Source organism: Pipistrellus hanaki, assembly GCF_964339955.1.
Source record: "Pipistrellus hanaki genome assembly, chromosome: 7".
Taxonomy (NCBI): domain Eukaryota; kingdom Metazoa; phylum Chordata; class Mammalia; order Chiroptera; family Vespertilionidae; genus Pipistrellus; species Pipistrellus hanaki.
Window position 1 is genome coordinate 55062717 of NC_140509.1, and position 20949 is coordinate 55083665.

General features: G+C 40.1%; 2 protein-coding genes across 2 annotated transcripts; one reads left to right on the forward strand and one right to left on the reverse strand.

Moving 5' to 3' along the window:
• Nucleotides 1–14077, reverse strand: CD164 (CD164 molecule). The gene is made up of 6 exons (XM_084890574.1): nt 13569–14077; nt 10329–10421; nt 8888–8959; nt 7247–7282; nt 4847–4894; nt 1–2521 (listed from the first exon to the last, which is right to left on the reverse strand). The coding sequence occupies exons 1-6, from the start codon at nt 13753–13755 to the stop codon at nt 2355–2357; spliced, it is 603 nt and encodes a 200-aa protein (XP_084746700.1). The 5' UTR covers nt 13756–14077; the 3' UTR covers nt 1–2354.
• A 476-nt stretch (nt 14078–14553) lies between these two features.
• LOC311625896 (multiple myeloma tumor-associated protein 2 homolog) lies at nt 14554–20679 on the forward strand. The gene is made up of 2 exons (XM_084890573.1): nt 14554–14653; nt 19363–20679. Exon 2 carries the CDS (start codon nt 19652–19654, stop codon nt 20354–20356), a length of 705 nt encoding a protein of 234 aa, XP_084746699.1. The 5' UTR covers nt 14554–14653; nt 19363–19651; the 3' UTR covers nt 20357–20679.
• Nucleotides 20680–20949: the final 270 nt, after the last annotated feature.

Below are 20949 nucleotides of genomic sequence, written 5' to 3' on the forward strand. Positions count from 1 at the left end.
TTCAATAAACATGTAGATTTATTTTCAATCAGTTTGGTACATGGTACAGATTGGTTTTGTAGTTTTTCATGAACTAAAATAGAAATTTCTAAATACAGCAGTGTCTGCCTGTACACAAATATTTTAAGATAAAATAAGGTATTTGATAGAACTACACCTGCATAAAATAATCAGATGAAAAATCTGAAAAGGTTTCTATATACCTTCTGGATTAAAAAACCCAAAAATCATTAATGACTCTAGAAACTAAACTGCTAAAGAAAGGAGGGGAAAAGGCTGTGAGTTTGGTTGTAAGAGCTCTTCTTGCAAAATCTAGTTTCAAGTGATATGATTTTGTTGAGAGAGCAGTATTCAAAAGCCAATTTCACAAAAATTGCTGTTGTGTTGACATTAATGTGTGCCAAGGTATTCATATCTAGGTAAATATCTGTAGCCAATTTTTGCCACTTTGGAAGAATGGAAATTCTGCATACTTTCAAATAAATTTTGTATCTTACAGTACTCACTAAAAACTAAGCTATGGCACCATAATACAATTTTTGTGAGGTACCTAGAATATTACTAATGAAAACAAAAATGTGAGGTAAACCTACCTTTTCCCAAAAACCTTTGAAGCCAGAGATTTTAAACAATTAAGGCACTTGAAAACATTAGGTGTACGTACAAATGTGCAAGTAAAACAAACTTTAGCTGTACCAGTAACTAAGAAATTAAAGTAAATCTTCATTAAGAATCTTTAACCTAACTATTTAAATGTAAGGAATTTTGGCTTATGAAATGGACCTAAGCAACTTGTCATTTCCTACCATAAAATATTGAAAACCAAGGGCTAAACTCAGCCACTATAGGCTAAAGAAACTAAAACAACTTTAATGACCTAAAAAAGCAAAATCTCATTTTAACCTAATTTAAGCCTCTGAATTAATCCAATGTGTCAAAGGCAGGAGGAAGACTTATCCCTCCAAAACAAACAAACAAAAACCTAGTGCTTTCTAAGAAAACGAAAGAAATAAAAGTGTGCATGCTTACTATACTATAGGAATCGAAACTGATAAGTATGGAAAAGAGGAAGGAAAAAAGAAAGCTCAATCTGTTTATCGAGGGCAATCATTAAAAATCTACAGTAACCTGATCAACCAAAAATCCTTGAGTTTCTGAAATTACAATGGTCACATTTGCCATCTCAAAACTTAAAATAAAATGAAAACAAACAAAAAAACAACTTAAAGTGATTGTCTCATTTAAAGAGTTAGTAAATGATTCTAAAATAACTATTTCCTTCTTGCCTCATGAAAGAAATTATGTTTCAAGATGGCTTGGTGAAAATCCTTTTGTGATACAACAGTGTTAGAATACTTTTTTGAAGTACAAAGAAAAATATATCAATTTTAGACTCTATTATATTTTTAACAGCCACAAAGAAATACATTGGAGGTTCACTATAAGACTGTCAACTTTGTATAACATTCTTCAGCTTAATTTACTCAGGTCTAAACTAAAGTAGGCTAAGTTTTCAAATATTAGCAGTATGGTATCTAAACACAGTTTACTACTGCTCCCATCAACAGTTACATCCTCAGATCGACCTTTTACCTTCCTGAATGGGAATAAATCACAAACATTTTAAGTTACAGTCTACCTTTCAGTCTGTCTTTTAAGGCACTGTTCTTCATTTTCTCAATAATATAAGGTGCTTTACTACTATTAACAACCTGCTATACACTTAATGGTTTGTATCCTTTCTATTCATTTGTTTAAATCTGGAATGTAAATCCCTATGTGGCAATCTTATTTCTAATGTAGAAAAAATAACTGATCAAGCACAAAATTTTACACTAATGATAGTTTTCAATATGGATATTAAACTTCAAAGTTATTCCATTTTTAAAATGAGAGCCAAAACGCCACCTGATTGATGCTCATTTGGCACATTCTTCTCAATTCTGGTCACTAAACTACATCCTGAGTTAGGATAAGACAATGCAGCTTTCAGGCTTAAAAATGACTAAATTTCACTGCCAAGAGTCATGAGGTTGTCTGCGCAGGACAATGTTTTCCATCACTTACAGAGTTACATTTGGCATGTCAAGAAAAGAGAACATAATCCCACAGCAGCAGCCATTTAAAATAAAAGAAGACAGCCACAAGGATTCATGCAGAATATTTTAAATATTCCTGTTGAGCAAAATGATTTAACTGATTTTTCTTCAAGCACGATGCTTCAAAATATCCTATATGCATCCTTTGAAAACTTAAAGATCCTGGAATAGCGTCTTCCATGTGGGACATCTTGAAAGGTAATATTTTGGTTTCATTGAGTTACACGCCAGTCCTTGTTAATCTAATGGGTCTGTTTACAGAGTGTGGTAGTTTCGTTCTTTTGATTTGCAGAATTTATAGAGAAAGAAAATTACAGCCTGTACACCTAAGACAAGGACAATTCCTCCAATGAAACTGGCTGCATCAAAGGTAGACTTTCGCGTAGGTTGTGAAGTTGGACTTAAAGTTGTGTTAGTTGAACCTGTTAAATAAGATAGAAGAAATAACGATTAAGTCTCATAAGCCTCTTCATAATTTCAAGACCTACCCGAATTTCTATTTTACAATGTGTTAAATTCTATAACGTATTTTCTCTTAAGTCATTTTTAAAAAATATATATTTTATTGATTTTTTACAGAGAGGAAGGGTGGGGGATAGAGAGTTAGAAACATCGATGAAAGAGAAACATGGATCAGCTGCCTCCTGCACACCCCTCACTGGGGATGTGCCCGCAACCAAGGTACATGCCCTTGACCGGAATCGAACCTGGGACCTTTCAGTCCATAGGCCGACACTCTATCCACTGAGCCAAACCGGTTTCAGCTTGAGTCAAGACTTTACATCTAGAACTTATATCTAAGTGAGGAAAACATTTATCATTCCTCCTTCGTTCCATCTGGTGATTATCAAGTGGTTAGTGCATCTATACAACTTTAAATATGAAAATGACAGAAAAAGATTCTTCTGATATATAAATTATGTCCTGAAACATGTGAAGCACTTTTAAAATTCGCAATTGTTTGCCTGGCCTGTGTGGTTGTGTTTGAGTGTCAACCTATGAACCAGCTCATCACAAACTTGATTCCTGATCTGGGCACACATGCCTGGGTTGCTGGCTTGGTTCCCAGTAGAGTACATACAGGAGGCAGTTGATCAATTATTCTCTCCATTGATATTTCTCTCTCTCTCTCCCCCGCATCTGAAATCAATAAAAATATGTATTTTCAAAAAATTTGCAATTTCTTTAGACTAGTATACCTAATTGTTATAAATATTAATGTTTTTAAAATTCACATAACTTTTTAAAAATATATATTTTTATTGATTTCAGCAAGGAAGGGAGTAGGAGAGACAGAAACATCAATGAGAGTGAGAATCACTGATCAGCTGCCTTTTGCATGTCCCACCACTGGGGATCAAGCTTGCAAGCTGGGCATGTGCCCTGACCAGGAATCAAACTGTGACTTTCTAGTTGATAGGTCGAAGCTCAGTCTCAGAGCCATGCCAGCTGAGCCTCAAATAACTTAATTTTACTAAATATATAAGGTAAATTTAAAATTTTGGTTATAATTTTTCAAATTACAAAAATAATCTTAAGTATCTGCAATTTATTATTCCACTAGAAGCCTGGTGCATGAATCTTTGCACTGGTAGGTTCCCTCGACCTGGCCTGCGCCATCTCACAATTTGGGACCCCTCGGGGGATGTTGGAGCCTGGTGCACAGATTTGGCCCAATCCCTACAGGCCAGGAACCCCACCAATGCACAAATCCATGCACCAGGCCTCTAGTATGCATATAAGATCTTTGGTTAATCTCTTCCTGTCTTCTTCCCTGCCCCCTCCCCACGGAGATGCATCAGTTTGTTTCATGTTCCCATGCCTGTGTGTTGAGTGTCTGTCCCTTAGGTCACTTGGGCTTTTATATATATAGATAAGCAAATGTATCTTATTATATTAAAGTATCTGAAATCTTATTTTGCATATTTTACAATGAGAAAATTATTAACAAGTCATGAGGAAAAAAAAGGCACAAAATTTTAATTCCTTTTCAAGGAGTAAAATTTTTCAAATGGAGCACCACTCACTGAATAAAAAGCAATTTCATATTTAAAATAAATTCTACTTTTTTCTTAAATATAAAATAAATATTGATTCTGGTGGCTGTATATAATAAGTTAGCCAGCTTGAAAATTAATTACAACTGTTCTGTATTTCTTCTTGTGAAGACAGAATAGCTTCATTGAAACTGAAATAAAGGTAGCATAAGAATGAAGCAAAAAAAAAAAAAAAAAAAAAGAAAGAATGAAGCCAAGTCGAAACCGGTTTGGCTCAGTGGATAGAGCGTCAGCCTGCGGACTGAAAGGTCCCGGGTTCGATTCTGGTCAAGGGCATGTACCTTAGTTGCGAGCACATCCCCAGAAGGGGGTGTGCAAGAGGCAGCTAACCAATGACTCTCTCTCTCATCGATGTTTCTAACTCTCTATCTCTCTCCCTTCCTCTTATAAAAAATTAATAAAATTAAAAAAAAATAAAAAAAAAGAATGAAGCCAAAAAAATAATCTATTAAGTTGTACTAATCGGGTTTTGGAAAAATATTGTCATGCCAACTGTGATTACACATTAAAAAACTAGGATTCTCAGCAAATCTATCATTGATTTAACAGCCTACTATGTTGTCCTCTATAAGAGATGAGTTTCAGTTCATACCATTCATGAGTAAAACTAGAAAACAACAGCAGAAAGAGTAAAAGGCAATAAGTATACATACATCCCGTTTCACTGTTAGTTTAAAAAACCTTAATTACCTGGTGTAGCAGTTGTAGTAGAAACGGAAGGCATAGTTGTGGTTTTAGCTGGAATGTAAACAAAATATATTAGAAACTTATATTTCTAAACTTCCTAGTTATCTAGCATCTACCTTTTTTTTTTTTTTTTTTTTTTTTTTTTTTTTTTTTTTTTTTTTAAATATATTTTTTATTGATTTTGTACAGAGAGGAAGGGAGAGAGAGAGAGAGTTAGAAACATCGATGAGAGAGAGTCATCGATCAGCTGCCTCTTGCACACCCCCCACTGGGGATATGCCCGCAACCAAGGTACATGCCCTTGACCGGAATCGAACCCGGGACCTTTCAGTCCCCAAGCCGACGCTCTATCCATTGAGCCAAACCGGCCTCGGCTAGCATCTACCTTTTTAAAGTTATGCCACCAACTTCAACATGCTTTCAATTTTTTAGAGAATGAAGGCCAAATTTCAGTTAATGGTTCACTAACTTCTACACATCCAGAATACTAACTTTTAAATGTATTTTAAAACATTGAGATCTCATAAAATTATATCCATTGTTAACATCTATATGTAAAATTTATGTATACAACTGGATCAAGTTTGCAAGAAAACACACAGAGGGCAAAAATTAGTGTTTAGGTGAATGAACTAGCAGTTCTTTATAAATAATATTGTTTCTAAGACAAAAAATAACTTCACAAATCAAGGTAAAAAACAAGTGCAACTCAGTATTTCTTACGTGGGGATCAAGGTTTGCTTATCTGCTTCATTTCAGGGGGGGAATGACAAACTTTTCTTAAAGGGGCAGAAAGTAAATATTTTAGGCTTTATGCACTGTGTGGTGCAAAAGCAGCCAAAGACAATATGCAAATTAATGGGCATGGTTGTACTTCAATAAAACTTTACTTATAAGAGCAGGTGCCCTGAGGCCATAGCTCCCCCAATTTAGATTAGAAGAGCCCAAGGAAAGCTCTAGTCTACAAACTACATGAGTTCAAATAATTATCTGATGATATCTCTAAAGAAATGGACATTCATGGGAAAAATTAGATTGAATGTAACATTTTAGGAACTAAAGCACAATATTAAAAGACTTCTGTTAGTGTTGATACTGATGGATACTAACAAATATGTTAATGCTGATGGTATTTTCATACACATGTGTATTCTTTTTCTCTCAGCACCGTCCACATTTTACCCACCCTGCTCTTGGTTGGACAGTTTGGTCACCTTTCACTTCTCCATGCTATGAAAATCTTACAGTGAAATATTTGATCTCATCTTTAATAAGACTGATTCCTATACAGAATTACCAGGTTAGAAGGCATGATTATTTGAAGACTTATAATACTTTCAAAGTTTTTGTTGCTTATACATTCTGTGTAACTGTAAAAAAATGTACTTTACAATTTAAAGATATTAGCAAATTCTTTTTTAATCTTAAAACACTATTACTAATTTTGTCTAAACATTTACACACTTTTGCTTTTGACCAAAGTATTACATTAACAAAATTTTCAAAATTAGGCATTACTTAGTGAATATATCTCCACTGTTCTAGTGTATGTTCCTTTCATTAAAAAATGAGATTATATTATATTCATAATATATTCAGTGAAAAACTGTATTAAGTATAATTTATTTATTTATTACATACATGCCTAGAAGTATGGCTGGTGGGAAAAAACCATGCTTCTCAGAGTGATGGGATTGCTTAAATTTCTTTACTGTATTTTCTATCACCAATAACAACTTATAATTTATGAATTATGTTTTTTTCAATCATTTATTTGCCACTCAATGAGTACATTTTATGTAAGCACACATCAGGACTCATAGGGAAGAAATTAAAAGTGGACCCACATGCCGAAATCAGTTTGGCTCAGTAGATAGAGCATTGGTCTGCAGACTGAGGGGTCCCAGGTTCGATTCCAGTCAAGGGCATGTGCATTGGTTGCGGGCACATCCCCGGTGGGGGTGTGCAGGAGGCAGCTGGTCGAATGTTTCTCTCTAATCGATGTTTCTGGCTTTCTAACCCTCTTTCTTCCTCTCTGTGAAAAATCAATAAAATATTTTAAGAAATTAAAAATTAAAAAATAAAAGTGGACCCACAATGATTTGGGGGGAATAATTTCCTCCTTCTCCTTCTGTTCACAGTCCAACTTCTGGAAATCAGTTTTCTCTCAACATCTATTTTCATCAACCTTTAATTCAGATTCAATGAATGTGAAACACCAAAGCTATGTGTTACTGTCACAAATAGTACACATTAATATAATTACTGTGATCAAGACTAAATATGTCTACTAATTTTTTTAAGTTATACTATCAACTTTTAGGTTTTTACTAAAATGTCATCAAGAGAGCTTAAAAATCCTAAAAGAAAGAAAGAGAAAAATGTCAATTTATCTTGTATTACCTGTAGAATTGGTTGGCATCGGAGAGGTGGTGGGCACTATTTAAAAAACATACATATTAAGTCAAAACTTTCTAAAATATCACAACCTATAACATTATTTCCTAACCTGCAGTAATTTGAGTACCACTTTTCTATTTTTATATTTTAGTTCCTCCTGTGAAGGAAGACTGACAGTTGCTCTCACACAGAACAACACTCCCCCTTCTTTAAAAACAGGAGCAGCAATTTTAGTGACACTTCCCTCCCCACAGCAGTCATTTCTCAATCTCTCCTACAGCTAGGTAGCCATGTGTAACTTCTAAGAAGCATATGTAAAGCAGATATGGGCTTCTCTTTCCCTTCCTCTTCCTGCTGGCAGAATAACCAATTATATGGCCGAAACATGAGAACTCACCTTGTAGAGTAAGGTCAAAGCCATTTTGAGGAATGACAACAAAAGCCTAAGAGTTGCTCCTGTAACCCTCTGGCTGCGCTTGAACCAGACTTCCTTTACACGAAAGCAAAATAAACCTATTTCTCAAACCACTGTAAATTGATAAATATTCAAATAAGCAGAATTACTTGTTGTTTTTAATGTCTCTTAAAATGTTTTATTTAATCTTGTTTCAAAGCAGTATAAATCATATCTGATATAATTATTAGTTTTTCTCCTAACACATTTAAATAACTGTTAACTTTTGTTCATTTACTACCGAAACCATGTTACTACACTCTACATTGGGTGTAACGGTTCTCATACTAATCAAATTATTAGTTACAAAGTTCAAGTTGGGATGGGGGAGATGGAAAAGCTCCTACCAAAATTAAGTAAAGGTAGTCTTTCAAGGTTATTGACACACTTCAGAAATATCTTACTTAATTTAATTATTACCTATGCACCAAATTAGGAATTTGACTTTCCTATTAATTTATAGTCTTACTAGAAAAATCCACTGTTCCAACAGGAATTTTAACTATTTCCTGAGCAAAGAGTAAAGGTTAAAGAGTAATCAAGTTCCTCAAATTAAAGTACAAAAAGTGAATGAATCTAGAGAAGATTCACTTAAACTATACTGGACACAGTATAAACTATACTGGACATTATGACATTCACCAGTTCCATAATCAAGAAAGTGCCAGAGCCCTAGCTGGTTTGGCTCAGTGGATAAGAGCATCGGCCTGCGGACTGAGGAGTCCTGAATTCGATTCTGACCAAGGTCACATGCTTGGGTTGCAGGCTCAATCCCCAGTAGGGGGCATGCAGAAGGCAGCTGATCAATGATTCTCTCTCATCATTGATGTTTCTATCTCTCTATCTCTCTCCCTTTCTCTATGAAATCAATAATATATATATATATAGTGCCAGAACAAGACTGCCCAGGCCTGCTAAACCCAAATAGAGGGTCTAAATTGCAGTGAGTTTCTGGAAGAGTGAAAATATTAATAATAATGGAGGAGGCATCTGTACTTACAGCATTCCATAGTATACCCAAATCACTAAACCAACGTTCAAACACTGTCCTTTTAGCAATCAATACAAATGCTATTCATAGTGAAATTTCTAATAAGATTAGAACTATGGAAATGCTTCAAACCAAATACTGAAATAGGCTTCCTGAAGTAATGATCTTCCTCACTCTAGCAGCCAATGTGAATACTTACCAGAACAGAAATTTGTACTATTCACCACCTCGCAACCAGTAACTGTTGAATTATGTGAGCAGTAGCTTTTACCTATGGAAGAGAGAAAAAGAAGAAGAAGAAGAAGAAAAAAAAAACACCCACATTAACAAGTTAAATAGCACCAATCACTCACTTTTATCATCTCTAAGTTTGTTACTCAGCTTCAGAATAGCTTCCCCAAATCAAACTCGAACTCAAGTCCATCCACAGACCAACAAAATACTGTTGCTCTTTTCCCCACTGTTTTAGCAATATAATACAGACTCTCCCCAAATATTATCCTCCCAAAATCCACATGAACATACTGAACAGATAAACTTAGATCTTGGGATTGTGTTGTCAATAACTAGTGTACAAGGAAAGCTACTAGAACCCACAAGAGGGGTGAGTCAGTAGGGAGAAGTGGTCAGGAGCTAATAAAGGCTTAGTAAACAGGGGAGGTACCCCAAAGGCAGCAGGAAGTCCTCTGTTCCAGACCTCTGATTAGTCTTCTACACTTTCTAAAACCAATTCCTGGATAGGAGACTTACAGCAAGAGTAAGGAGTGCTTTCCACAACATATCCTACAAAAAGACATTCAATCTCCAAAACCTGCAAACTCTGCCATACATTCAGGGTAGGGATACAATTTTAAATTCCATTTTATGACTTAAAAAAAGTGACTCTTAAACAAGAGTAAACTTTAACCTCTGAATGAGTAATACCCTAATTTTAAGAATCTCAAACTTTGTTAGTGATATAATGTTAAATTTTTCAGTGAAGACTAAAGAAGCTTAACAGGTAGCTTTGACTTTTTCTTTATATATATAAAAAAATTTGCTATATTGATAAGAAAAAAATGCAAGCACCTTACATTAAGAAAACAATAATTTATGCTGTAATCCCATGGTTCTAACAAAAACCTAACTGGCATTTCAAAGTAGATGAATTCTTTATCCCTCAAATTACAGCTAACTTTAAAACTTAACAAAAGCACAGGAAAGAATCAATTCTTCCCTCCTCATTCTTTTCTATCTTAAGTTTGTAAGGTCTCTCCATAATTCACCTAGCAGAACACAATGACAATAAATTTCTCAAACTTTTTTCTAGGGAAGTTTTCAGGAGAAAATTTCACAGCTAATTTCATTGTATCCTACACAAAAGTCTATAATATCTCTTCCTTTAAAACTTGAGCCTTTATTACCAAGTCTAAGGAATTAAGTGGGGGAGGAGGTGTTGGGAGACAAGAAGAGATTTTAGAGGGAAGTGTTAAGCAATTGGCACTGTAAAGGAAAGTATTTAATTTGCAAAAAAATAGTGTACACTATGGTAAACTTTCTATGTAACTTTTGAATGTTCAAGAATATTCTGTAGTATATTTTAAAATGTTACAACAAAAGTTTTGTGTTCTCACAAATAAAACAATCCAAAAGTTTCTTACCTTCTTTACATTCCATCCAAAAGCAGGTAGTGTTAGCAATATCACTGCTAGCATTAATACAGGAAGCACAGCTGTTGTGGTTATCACAGATTTCTGGGGTGAGGAAGAATGCATGAAATCAATTAATTGGCAACTGATTTTGAATTTGTATTACTTATCTTTTTTAAAACAGTAAGCACTATATACAGTACCACACTTACTAACTCAGAGGAATGGTAAACAGATAAAAGGGTAACAAACTAGGATGGTATTCAAACATTAAAAAGGGTAAATCCTGTTATACACTACAACATCGGTGATCTCTGAAGACATTATGGTAAGTAAAATTAGCAAATAACAGAGGGACTGATACTGCATGATTCCACTTACACAAAGTTATCTAAAATAGTCAAATTCAGAAGCAGAAAGTAGAATGGTGGTTGGCCAGAATGGGGGTGTGGGGGGTTGAATATAAAGTTTCATGCAAGATGAAAAGTTCTACAGATATTCTGTATACCACTGTGCTTATAGTCAATACTGTACAGTGCCCTTAAAAATTGGTTCAGAGGGCAGATCTCATGTGACTGTTTTTAACGACAAGCAAAAAACTTTATAAACTGGGTTTACTAAGACATTCCAATGATTTTAAATGACTTATGAAGCCAGAGTTTACTCAATAGAAAGGGGGGAAAAACACAAGTTAGTGGGAACACTCAGTAGTACTTCATGGTACCTATTTAAACATTCCTTTACATGGCAACACTTTCACAGACATCCAGGATTTCTTGATGCATTTTAAAGAATCCTTAAAATATAAAAATATTGGAAAAAAGACTATTATAAGGCCAACAATTCAGACAGGGAAATTACTGCCCCCAAACAGGAGACACTAAAATTTTTAACAGTAATAAAGATGTATTACAAGTTGAACCCAAGATTTGATGACGCCCATTCTGAAAAACCTCAGAGATTTGTAATTCATAAATGATCTGCTCTTTCTACGGTCCTCCGTAACTGGAGTATAAGAGACAGCATATTTGGAGGGAGCTGCATTCATATACATGTAATATAGAAAGTTAGCAAGATCTTTTTAAATAATTTAAGCCAAATGGCCCAGAAACCAGACTTCAAAGAAGACTAATTACAATTCAATGTCTGAACAAACAAATGGACAACAGAATTGGACTCCATCCATTTCCTAGAAGCTAGATGCCTCCAAAAAAAATTCTCCTTTGCTCTCTCTGTACCTCAAAAAGCAACCCCGTACAGCACAGAAAGTGTTGCATTTCACCATCAGTACTACCAGAGACTGGGACACACAGATTATGTGTGTGTGTGTGTGTGTGTGTGGGGGGGGGGGGGGGGGGGGACGGACGACGAGACACGGGTCTCAAAGCAGAATTTTTTAGAGGTTTCTATACAGGTGAAAAATGCTACTTGTTTAAAATCTTTTGTGCTGGATGATGAATGTTTGGGTAGCACAGTGATTGTTATTTACAAAGAACTAAACTTGCTACCTTTCATGACTGCAGCCTATCCAACTAGTACTTACAGTAGAAACAAATTATCTCCTTTGCACTCATTGAAATCACACAAAGGCAATTAACTTCATATTCGTAAGCTTCTCTTTAAAAATCAAAAAACACAACAAAACTACAATTCTGAGAGAAAACTGCCAAATAATCAGGAGACAAAAGCATATTTTGCCCTATCCCCTTAAAAATAGTGGGGTTAGAACTTGTACTGTAACTTACTGTCATTGAAAAAGAATTCTTAATGTTTTTATTGAGTTAAGAGAGAAAGGAAGGGTGAGGGAAACATCCATCTGTTGCCTTCAGTGTGCCCTCTACTGGGGTTTGGGCCCCAACCAGGACATGTGCCCTGGCTGGGAATCGAACGGGTGACCTTTCTGTGCACAGGGAGGAAGGAAGCTCAACCATTTGAGCCACGCCAACCGGATCTAAAAATTTTTAAATGTTACATCTTTCTGACTCTAACAAACTATATTAAGTTCATTATATATTTTGTTAAGCTCTTATGAAATACAAAAACTAGGAAAGTCATTGTAAAATATGATCAACCTGGAAAAAAAAAAGATAAAAACCAGCCCGGCTGGTGTGGCTCAATGGTTGAGCGACGACCCAAGGAGCAGTAGGTCACCCGGTTCAGCTCCCAGTCACGCCCGGGTTGCAGGCTTGCTCCCCAAAAGGGGGCACAACACCAAGAGGCGGGCAGCCGATGGACGTGACGTTTCTCATGGATGTTTCTCTTCTGATCTCTAAAAATCAGCTTTTAAAAGGCATTTAAAAACCAGCAGTTCTGGGGTCAAAATGCCAGTTGAGTTCTTATCTTACCCCATAACCAACCACACTAGATTGCAGGTTTTATATATCCAGAGTTTCTCCACCTTATCTCAAAGTTCATCTTCCCTTCTCTTTTTTTCTATCTATTGTCCACATTGCCAATTCCTTCTTTCAGATCCCGTGTACGCCTCAACCCGTGGACTGCAGAGCTCAACAAAAGGTGTGTTCTTGTTCACTGGGTTCGAGAAAATCGGCAGACCTGGTTCCGATCCCAACTTCACAATTTCCTAAACACATGGTCATTCCGGCAAAGTTACTCTCTATTCTCGGTTTCCTGACCGATCTTCTAGGTCAGCCTGAGCGACATATGCCAAGTGCCGGGTACACGACTGGGTCCTTTCCGACGTTCCCACCGCAGGATGGGGTGTCAAGTTTTACTTCGCGTAAAATACTCAAACCTTAAGATAAACCCCAAACCTATCCACAAGACGATCTGAAGTCTGAGACGCCGGAGAAAGTTCACGTCTTCAGTTTCCCTTTCCCTCCGTCGGCCGCCAACTTCCGGAGAAGCCTCGGGGCGGAGAGAGGACCCGGACCCACGGCTCGCCCCGGGGAAGGGAGCTCGGTCTCGGCGCCCCGGAATCCACCCCGCAGCCGCCGCCACGGAAGGAAGCCACGTCCCCTGTCCGGAGCCTACGCCAGGCTTGGAGGCGTTTTGTGTAAAACACCGCGGATGGGACACCGGTCAGAAACAGAGTTAGGGCCCGACCGCCCCTTCCCAACGGGCGCGTTCCCCCCCAGCCCGGCCGCCGGTCCCCCGGCCTCGGACGGACCGCCATGTTGCAGGAGCGCGGACCGCCCCGGATCGCCCCGGCCCCGCGCGCACCGCCCGCGGGAGAGCAGCGGGGCCGCGCGGGAGGGCGAGCGAGCGTCGGAAGCCGAGGGGACCGTCACCCACCTGGTACGTGAGTGGGGAGCGGCGCGGCGGTCGGCGGCGTCGGCGTCGTGACCGTGTGGTTGGGGGGCGCCGAAGTCGTCGTGTTCAGGTCCAGGATGATGCTGTAAGTCGTGCTCTCATCCGCGTTCAGCACACAGAGCGCGGCCAGGCAGGCGGCGGCCCAGAGCAGGCGGGAGAGTCCCGACATCGCGACCTCCGCGCTGGGGTGGCGGCGACAGCTGCGGCGCAAGACGCTGCTCGGGACCCTGTGTCTCGCGCGGCGCCGGCTCTCAGACTCCGCTCCCCCGCGGGAGCGCGCGGGGGTCACGTGCGGGAGGCACCAGGGGGCGGGGGCGGGGACGGGCGATACCAAGTGGAATCCTCAGAGAGGGGGAAGAGACATCGTGAAGAAACCGAGGGAGGCTGTCCCTCAAAGAGACTATACTAGTAGTATACCGAAAACACTGGGAAGACACAGGAAACTATTCTATGTGCCCTAAAATTGCCAAACATGGCGCAAGTGGGCTTTTTCTGCTACTGCAGTAAGAAAATCTCCCCCTAATGTGGATGGAACAATCTACATGACGTGGCGCACGGCGTCCTCCGTAGCGACCGGCGGGGAGGCCGTAATCCCGCGGCCTCACGTGACGTCAGGGCCCCGCCTCGCGACCCGAGCCCGCCGGGGCGGAAGTGGGTTCGTTGCTGAGCGCTGAGAGCCTTTGCAAGAATTAAGTCTGTGCTGTGCTTCCGCGTTCCCAAGGTCTTGCAAATTTATACTTAGTAGGGCCCGTGCTTCTTACCTAGGAAACCGACCTTCTCGTAAGTCATGGGGTTCCCCGGGGAAATGGAGGCCGAGCGGTGAAGGGGTTTCTGCTCCGGCGCCCGCATAGGGTGCGCCGCTGAAACACCAAAGCACGGTCTCCAGCCTTCCAGCCAGAGCCACCCACCGTCTCCCTTTCACGCTCCCCAATCTGATTTTCCCAAATTTCTTGCTGTTTCAGTCCAGCGGTAGCAGCAGCCAGTCGATGGCCATCGACATTGTCCAAAAGTCGAAGACGATCTGAGTGGGGAATCCATCCGATGCGTTCCCACCCCCCACTTGAACGGTGAGTAAACAGATTCGTAAAAGCCACCTGACCAAAACGCTGTTTTTGCGTCGGGGTTTGATTTCGAAATACCTGTCACTGCTTGGGCTTTTTAGTAATGGTGAGCGCCATCTGATGCCCAGTCTCACAGAAACATCCAGTGCAGCCATGCTTATACCAAGGATAAAAAAAAAAATGGATTGTAAAAGCTAAGTATTTAATGTCGTCCGTTTTCAGCTTTTTGTTTTTACCATGTAATCTTAGTTATGCACATCTACCCTAATAAAATAACACATGAGCAATGGTTACTTTTGTGAGGTCAGCTTTGTTTTGAAAGCACCAAAAAAAAAAAAAGAGGACTGCATAGCACCGTTAAACAAAACCTTCCAGGCCAAAAGTTGTCCTGAAAGGATTTGTTGTCCTGGGACGTGCAGTTGGAACCATTAGCAGCAGAGCTTGATGGGAAAGATATGTCCACTGTCTTGGGATTGATGGGGGCTCTTTTATAGAATGAGTTTGGAGCAGAAAGATAAAAGTTGTTTTGGTTTTTTAAATATATTTTTATTGATTTTTTTTTTTTTTTTTTTTTTACAGAGAGTAAGGGAGAGGGATAGAGAGTTAGAAACATCGATGAGAGAGAAGTATCGATCAGCTGCCTTCCGCACACACCCTATTGGGGATGTGCCCATAACCAAGGTACATGTCCTTGACCAGAATCAAACCTGGGACCTTTCAGTTCCCAGGCCAACGTTCTATCCACTGAGCCAAACCGGCTGGGGCAATAAAAGTTATTTTTTAAAGAATTTACATTGGCTTTAGATAAGAGGGGGGCAGGAAAAGGTGAAGTGAGAAAATACCAGGACAGGTTAATGGTCCATAAGGAAGAAGTATTTGAAAGTTCATGTGTAAGCAAGATGCCAACTGGAAGTGGATTCAAAGTTTCAACATACATTCAAGAATGTGAGCAGTCTATTGTGGGTTCTGGCTAATTGATTAATTTCCCATGTCCCTTCTACCCTTAAGGCTGGTGTCATTTAATTTAGGACTTACCATTTTTCTCTTGTCGGCACTTTATCTTTTCTGGCCTAGATTTGAAAGCTTTTATAACTCCCTAGGTTTTAATCATTGGAGTCCTTCTGTAGCCTGATGACTATGGACATACACTATAAAGACTATACTAGTTGGAGATTTGCTCAGATATTAATAAGAAACTGACAATTTTCGACTGATCCAACCTATGACCAGAAGTATGAGAGTGCAGCCAAGTAAAATAAATGAGGTCCCATCATCAGCCTTCAGTGAAAAGTCTGCTCTTCTCTTCTCTCCGGATACCTCTCACATAGTATTTATTTAGCTCTTGACTGATACTCAGACCAAATGAAAGCACTAGTGAACTTTTTTTAATAGGTTAAAAATATAATAAAAGTTCTGTTTTCTTCTCATACCCCAGTGGGTTATTTTGTTTATGCCCTGTGGAGGCCATTGTTTTACAATTTATTATTTAGGTGTTCCACTCTAGTCCTCAGATTTTTGGGGACATTTTACTCTCTTGTTTTAAGACTAGAAACACATCATTATTTTATTTTATTTTCACATGGCACCTGTTGAGCTAGATCAAGGAAGACGTCCAAAGTCATGTTTACAATTCCAGAGCAAGGGCTGGCGTCTATACAGTTTTAACAACATGCACTAAACTTTGTGTACTATTTAAATGTTTTAACCAAACTAGAGAAGGATAATAAAGATTAGTGAGCTAAAACTGTGTATTCATATTATGAGTATTAACACCATGATTAAGATTGAAAATATATTATGGAGCTCTCAATAGGAGTCACTTCACTTTGTGCACTTTGATAACTGTTCCAGGGTTTCAGAGGGGAGCATTACATTGTAGAGCAGTTGTTGTCAACCTTGGCTGAACATAAGAACCATGTGGGGAGTTTTGAAAAGTACTGATGTCTGGGTACTGATTTAATTAGCTTGGAATATTGCCTGGGTATTTAAGAGCTCCCTAGGTGTTTCTAATCCACAGCTTAGGCTGAAAGCTATTGCTCTCTACTCTAGCTTCTCAAAGTGTGGTTCACGAATATCATTTATACCACCTACAAATTTCTTAGAAATGCAAGAATCTCAGCCTCACCTCAGTCCTCCTGAGTCAAAATCTGCATGTTAACGAGATCCATATGTACATGTGTACACACCTGTGAAAGTTTAAGGCTGCCTTACACTATCACTGTGGAGAACTACTAGTATTATAATTCTACCTCCTAAATTGCTACATTTCTTAATATTGAATAGTCTATAGTACTACATCAGGCAAGACATGTGTAAAGTTTTTGAGTCTTTGGTTTTTTGTTTGTTTTGGAAAAGTAAAGTCAGGGTATGAGCAGCACAAGACTCCTGGATGAGCAGGAGTCACGGAGCCCAGCCTAGGCTCTCTCTAGGCTGGCCCTCAAATTGCATTTATTTTTATTTCTATTCCACTTCAAGCCCGGGGTCTGCTGGAGCTTGTTCCATGCTCTCTCTCAGTCCTGTAGGAAACAGAAGAAAGCCCTCTTTCTAACTCACTTCTAAGGAACAAGCCCAGGGTCAGGCTGAGCTACACCCCAGGAGCTTCCTGGTAACCTGCATTTAGTTACCGCTTCCCCTGTGCCCAGGCAGCCAGTGTGCTCCTCCCAATCCTGTCTCGTTGACTTTCACCAAGAACACACCCAGGTGGACATTCTGGTTATTAAAATATTCAAGTTATTCTGTATTGGCTGGTAAAGAGCACTGTCCTTGGAGCCCGTGTCCCAGTCCCTTTCCCTGAGCCCCAGACTGCCACACTGCCTCTCCAGCTCTGGAGGGCTCGCCTCCTACCCAGCCAGGAGCAGCAGTCTCTGTCCGGGCCTCCAGTCTCTGTCGCTTCTAAGTGATCAATGTTTTCATAACTCCCTGCTGCCTTAATAAAAACCAGAGTTTCTTATCTCATCATCTTCCCTCATTCTTTCTTTTCTCTTGTCACACTTAAGTGCTTGACTTTTATCTTTCTTCCACATACCAGCATGCCAGTCTCTCATACATCTATGTCTTCAATATATCCCAGTGGTTCTTAACGTCTGGTCTCCAGACCAGTAGCATCAGCAGCACCTGGAACCTGTTAAAAATGCACATTTTTCTGCCCAGTCTTGATCCACTGAATCAGAAACTGGGGTAAGACCCAGGAATCTGTGTTTTGAGAGGCTCAAGCATTTCCGGTACACACCTAAGAAAAAGAACTGCGATTTACGATTTACATTTTCAAAGCCCCCTATCAAATACCAAACTTCGTAATTTATGTTGTACATGTTACTGTTGAGTTTGCAACAAATATTTTATGTGTTATCTAAAACTTATTTGAGACGTAGACAGAATAAATTTGCCAGTTTTAAGTTGTGATTCCATTTGGGGAAGGGGAGTGAATAGTAGAATCAATATAGTACTACTTGAAAAAATGAGTTTCCATACAGGAGAGATTATCACCGGGTATAATAGAGAGCAATTTTAATTTTGAGGATAAATTAACTCAGTTGAAAATTAACATGGTGTTAATGAGAATGACTAATACTGAACATTAACAGGGACTTGGTGTTTCTCTGTCAGTGGCAGCTAGACTGGTTTTTGTGGGTTGATATTCCAGAAAAGAAACTACTTTTTATTCAGTACCTGTTGTGTCAAGCATCATGAGAAATATCTTCACATATTATCTCAACCCACAGACATTGTGAGATAGAAGTCCCTTCATTTTACTAATGAAATGGAAGCCCCAAAGCAAATAACAGTAGTTATTGATTTTATAAATATACACAGAATCACTAAAGTGTTAGAGCCAGAAGGAAGCCAACACTTCTTACTTCTCTGTTCCTTTTACAAATGAGGAAAGTGAAAGGTAAAGTGATTTGACCACCCATTGCTAGATAGCTGGGACTAAAACCCTCCTTATTTAAAATACATATAAACAGTATGGAGTTCTGAGGTTACCACACTACTCATTCATTAACAAATACTGGCACTGTTTGTAGTTGGGGCAAAAAATTATTTAGATAGAATTTTAAATGTCTGTCTTAGATCTCCCAAAAAAGAAAAATGTCCAGACATCACACTCCCCTTATTAAACGGCTTAGTGTAAGTTACAATCTGTGTACTTGACTCTGCCACATCAGCCAGTAGGACAAGGTCATATAACTAACATTTTGAATATTCATTAAAATGCCTTTGCCCCTATTTGTACATAGGCTTGGAAGAATTCTAGAATAATTTCTGCTTAATCAGTCTTTCAATTTGGTTAAACCAAAGTCTTATATTTGCAGTTAATTGGGGTAAGCTTTGAGTCCTTTGTAACAATCAGTTTCTCCAAACATGTTTAAACATCCAGATCATTCTAATACATGTTATATTCTGATCCAGAAGTATTATTCTGTGTGTACCTTTAAGTGGGGATAATAAGGACCACTGCCTATACAGATCAGTAAAGCTTCTAGACAGCCTGAAAGTGGGTAGCGGCAACAGAGAGGCTCTGAATGTGCCATTCTATAGAAAGTTTGCAGCATTTACATTGCAGCTACACTGAAATATAAAGGGAGCTCAATCAGTTCCTTACGTCCAGCAGAAATCCAGTTCTTTCACACAAAATACTTAATGTCTTACTATATGGGTTCATTGCCAGTAAGGATTATTTGTTATTACATGATGGATGCTTTTGTTTTAACCAGGATCTCTGCAAAGCATCCGTTTCATTCATCCAGTGCCTCACTAGCTGGTGGAAGTCCCTTTGCCAAGTCCCCAGTGTGACCACAGGAACCCATCCACAGGCCCGGAGAGAGGATCTGGAGGCTACACTCAAACAGCCTGAGTTCGCAGCTTGGCGGAACGAAACTCGGACTAGAGGAAGAGGAGACAGCTCCTCCTCAGTGATTCCCAAATCTGGCTGTTAATCAGAGTCATTGAGGAGCCTTTTAAAAATATAAGTTCCCGACCGGAGGCCAAGGGGCGGCCAGCACCATGTTCGGCTCCAGCCGAGGTGGCGTGCGTGGGGGACAGGACCAGTTCAGCTGGGAGGATGTGAAGACCGACAAGCAGAGGGAGAACTACCTGGGCAACTCGCTGATGGCCCCGGTGGGCCGCTGGCAGAAGGGCCGCGACCTCACCTGGTACGCCAAGGGCCGGGCGGAGGGCGCGGGGATGAGCCGCGAGCAGGAGCTGGCGGCCGTGAGGCAGGCGGAGCAGGAGGCGCTCATGGCAGCGCTGGGCTACAAGAACGTGCGGAAGCAGCCCACTGGCCTGAGCAAGGAGGACTTTGTGGAGATCTGCAAGCGTGAAGGTGGTGACCCCGAGGAGAAGGGGGTGGACCGGCTCCTGGGCCTGGGGAGCTCCAGCGGTTCCGCAGGCCGAGTGGCCTTGTCCCGAGAAGACAAGGAGGCGGCCAAGCTGGGGCTGCCGGTGTTCACGCACCACGGCGTGGACAGCAGCCGGCCCGGGGCCTCCCCAGCCCGGAAGAAGCCCAGGCAAGAGGAGAAGGTGGAGCAAGGTCCCCAGAGTCACAAGAAGAGCAAGAAAGAGAAGAAGAAAAAGAAGAAGCACAAGAAAGAGAAGAAGAGAGAGAAGGAGCACAGAACCTCACTGTCCTCTGCTCCGACTAGGGCCCACCATCGCAAGCACGATTCTAACTCCTCCCCCAAGAAGAGGAGAAGGCATGACAGTGACTGAGGTCCAGCCACCAGGACCCTGCCCATCCCAGGCAGGCCCCGTCCTCAGTGAAGCCTTTGAGCATGTGCCCTGCCAGGCCCAGGCAACTGTAGGACAGGCTAGTGGGGGCCCTATTAGACCCCTGTCAGCAGACAAGGTGTCCAGGTGAGGCCTCACCCCCAGATGGTCCCAGGCCCACCAGAGGAGACACACCTGTCCAGGAGGTCCACCTGCCTCAAGCTCCAAGTACTGCTACTTCTGTTTTTCCTTGTGTTGACTCACCCTTTGTACTTAAGTAAACTTATTTTAAGCTGAAAATAAAAAATACAAGTTTCTGAAGGTTATACATTGGTAATTTATTGAGCACTTACAGTATAACAGTTCCTATTATAGGTCCTGTATACGATTGATTCCTTGAATCCTCACTTTATGTGGTAGATACTACTGATTTGAGATGAGGAAATAGAGGTACAGTGGAGTTCTTGCCTGAGCATTTGCATATAGGGAATGGCAAAGCTAGGACTCAAACCCAGGCTGTCTGCCTCTAAAACACACGTCCTTAAACTGGACTGCTGCTAGGTCAGTTGAGAATGTGACATATAGTATACTTTTTC